This window comes from Colobus angolensis, unplaced genomic scaffold, assembly GCF_000951035.1.
Source record: "Colobus angolensis palliatus isolate OR3802 unplaced genomic scaffold, Cang.pa_1.0 Scaffold311, whole genome shotgun sequence".
In the NCBI taxonomy this organism is placed as follows: domain Eukaryota; kingdom Metazoa; phylum Chordata; class Mammalia; order Primates; family Cercopithecidae; genus Colobus; species Colobus angolensis.
Window position 1 is genome coordinate 1,602,455 of NW_012116389.1, and position 2,777 is coordinate 1,605,231.

General features: G+C 40.4%; 1 protein-coding gene across 1 annotated transcript in view; it reads right to left on the reverse strand.

The window, feature by feature from the left end:
- ULK4 (unc-51 like kinase 4) overlaps positions 1-2,777 on the reverse strand; it is a 728,320-nt gene that overhangs the window by 671,860 nt on the left and 53,683 nt on the right. The window contains exons 10-11 of the mRNA XM_011950984.1: positions 2,216-2,334; positions 1,991-2,060 (exon numbers count right to left, since the gene is read on the reverse strand). Coding sequence (XP_011806374.1) covers positions 1,991-2,060; positions 2,216-2,334 — 189 coding nt within the window. The remainder of the gene's footprint in view (positions 1-1,990; positions 2,061-2,215; positions 2,335-2,777) is intronic.

The following is a 2,777-nucleotide window of genomic DNA, read 5'->3' on the forward strand; positions in this document are numbered from 1 at the left end:
TTATCTGTTGATCCCTTCATTAAACATATACTTACATAGTACATAAAATACGAATACCAGAAATTGTATGAGGCTCTAAAAAGTTAAATTTAAAGTGTATAAAATGGGCCAGGTGCTGTGGCTCACGCCTATAATCTCAGCACTTTGAGAGGCCAAGGCGGGCAGATCACCTGAGCTCAGGAGTTCGAGATCAGCTGGGCAACTTGGGAAAACCCCGTCTCTACTAAAAATACAAAAACAATTAGCCAAGCATGGTGGTGCATGCCTGTAATCCCAGCCACTTGGGAGGCTGAGGCATAAGAATCGCTTGAACCAGGGAGGCAGAGGCTGCAGTGAGCCAAGATCACGCCACTGCACTCTAGCCTGGGCAACAGAGCAAGAGTCTGTCTCAAAAAAATAAATAAATAAATAAATAAATAATAAAATGTGTAAAATATATATAGATAAACATACATTAAATTTAAATATGGGTAAAACATATCAGGAATTTTAAATTATCATTACAACCCCTATTTCATGAAATAAAACTATTTCTCTATGTTACAAAATATTTTAAATACTTTTAATATTTACATACTAAATTTTTTTTTTTTTTGAAAGTTGTTGCCAGGCTGGAGTGCAACGGCGCAATCTCAGCTCATTGCAACCTCCACCTCCTGGGTTCAAGTGATTCTCCTGACTCGGCCTCTCAAGTAGCTGGGATTACAGACACCCACCAGCACGCCCGGCTAATTTTTTTTTTTATTTAGTAGAGACGGGGTTTCACCACGTTGGCCAGGCTTGTCTCGATCTCCTGACCCCAGGTAATCTGCCCGCCTCAGCCTCCCAAAGTGCTAGGATTACAGGCCTCAGCCACCGAGCCCGGCCCATACTACTAAATTTTTTAATGCATTGGTCCTAATCACTTTAAGATATCATTCTGACTTTAATTATTTCAGTGATTACAAACATTATTTAAGCCTCACATATAGAAAAGTAAAAGAAAGGCTGGGCACAATGGCTCATGCCTCTAATCGCAGCACTCTGGGAGGCCTAGGCAGGCGGATCACCTGAGATTAGTTCAAGACCAGGCTGGCCAACATGGCGAAATCCCGTCTCTACTAAAAATACAAAAATTAGCCAGGTGAGGTGGTGGGCCCCTGTAGTCCCAGCTACTTGGGAGACTGAGGCAGGAGAATCACCTGAACCTGGGAGGTGGAGGCTGCAGTGAGCCAAGATCACGCCACTGTACTCTAGCCTGAACAACAGAACAAGACTCCATCTCAAAAAAATAAAATAAAATAAAAATAAATTAAAGAATAAAAAAAGGATTTAAAGAAAAACAGAACCTCTTCTTTTCTGTAAGTATTTACCCAAATAGAAAAGATTTTGCCTTTAAAGCATTAACAACAACAACAAAAACTGGGTACATTGGCAGGCAGATGGCTCAAGCCCAGGAGTTCAAGACCAGCCTGAGCAACATGGCAAAACACCGTCTCTACAAAAAAATTAGCCAGACATGGTGGCACACACCTGTAGTCACAGCTACTCGGGAGGCTGAAGTGGCAAGATCACTTGAATCCAGGAGGCAGAGGTTGCAATGAACCAAGATCACGCCACTGCACTCCAGTCTCGGCAACAGAGGGAGATCTTGTCTCAAAAACAAAACAAAACAAACAACCTGGACTTCTGAAATTTTAAGTTCAATTCTATTTTAAGTTAAAGAACAAAATGAAGAGGCATTAATTCTTACAAATGGAAATAATGAGTTGCTTTGGTAAAAAATAAGTTGGTTTGGTTAAAAATTTTCAAAAATCCTATATATAGCAAAATCTACATTTCAATGGCCACCACCTAACTGTAACTTTGAAATTGGAGAGTGAAACTGGAATTTGGCACTAAAATCCCTGTTCTTTATCTCTGTGTAACATGGTTTGCACCAAGATAGCAGATGCTTTAAGAAAATTTAACTTTTGTCTCACATTGATCCCTCTTTTTTCATTTTACCTACCTGAGAAGAAACATGGATTCATTCAACTGACCCTCAAGAGTACTCTTAGGCCGAAACTCAGCTGGATTTTCTGTAGCAGGAAAGTAATATGTTACACAGAAAAGAACAAAAATATCATATGCAAGGCATAACATATACAAAGATTTAAAGGGACATAACATTGAAATTAGGAACTCTCTCAAACAACAATATAAGTAGCATGAATGTGCTCAAATAAAAGCTTACCTAGTCTGAAAGAGTGACCTAGTGGTTGACCACTCTTGTGCCCTTTTGTTTGTCTACTCTGAGCGTTCTGCAAAAGCTCCTTGGAATCTTGTGGCCCAGAACACTCCATTGTGTTTCTGCTATTATTGGAGAAAACCAACACAATCAAACTTACTTTGGAGTTCTCTATAGTTTTGTGTTAAAAGAAGAGGTTGGAGAAGGTAATTAAACTACACATGACATTTAAAAAAGTTACAGAATCTCTTAACTTTATGCCTCCCTCATCCATATAGCCATCAAAGACTGGCAGGAAAGCTATGTCACTGTAGTCCCTCAAAATCCAGGCGTGGTGGTGCACACCTGTAATCCCAGTACTTTGGGGGGCTGAGGCAGATGGACCGCTTGATCTCAGAAGTTTGAGATCAGCCTGGGCAACATAGTGAGACCTTGTCTACACTTTTTTGTTGTTAACAAATTAAAAAAAAAAAAAAGATCCAGGCTGACAGATCAGGCCAGCACTTTGGATCAGGCCAGCCAGGCGTGGTGGTGCACACCTATAATCCCAGCACTTTGAGAGGTCTGG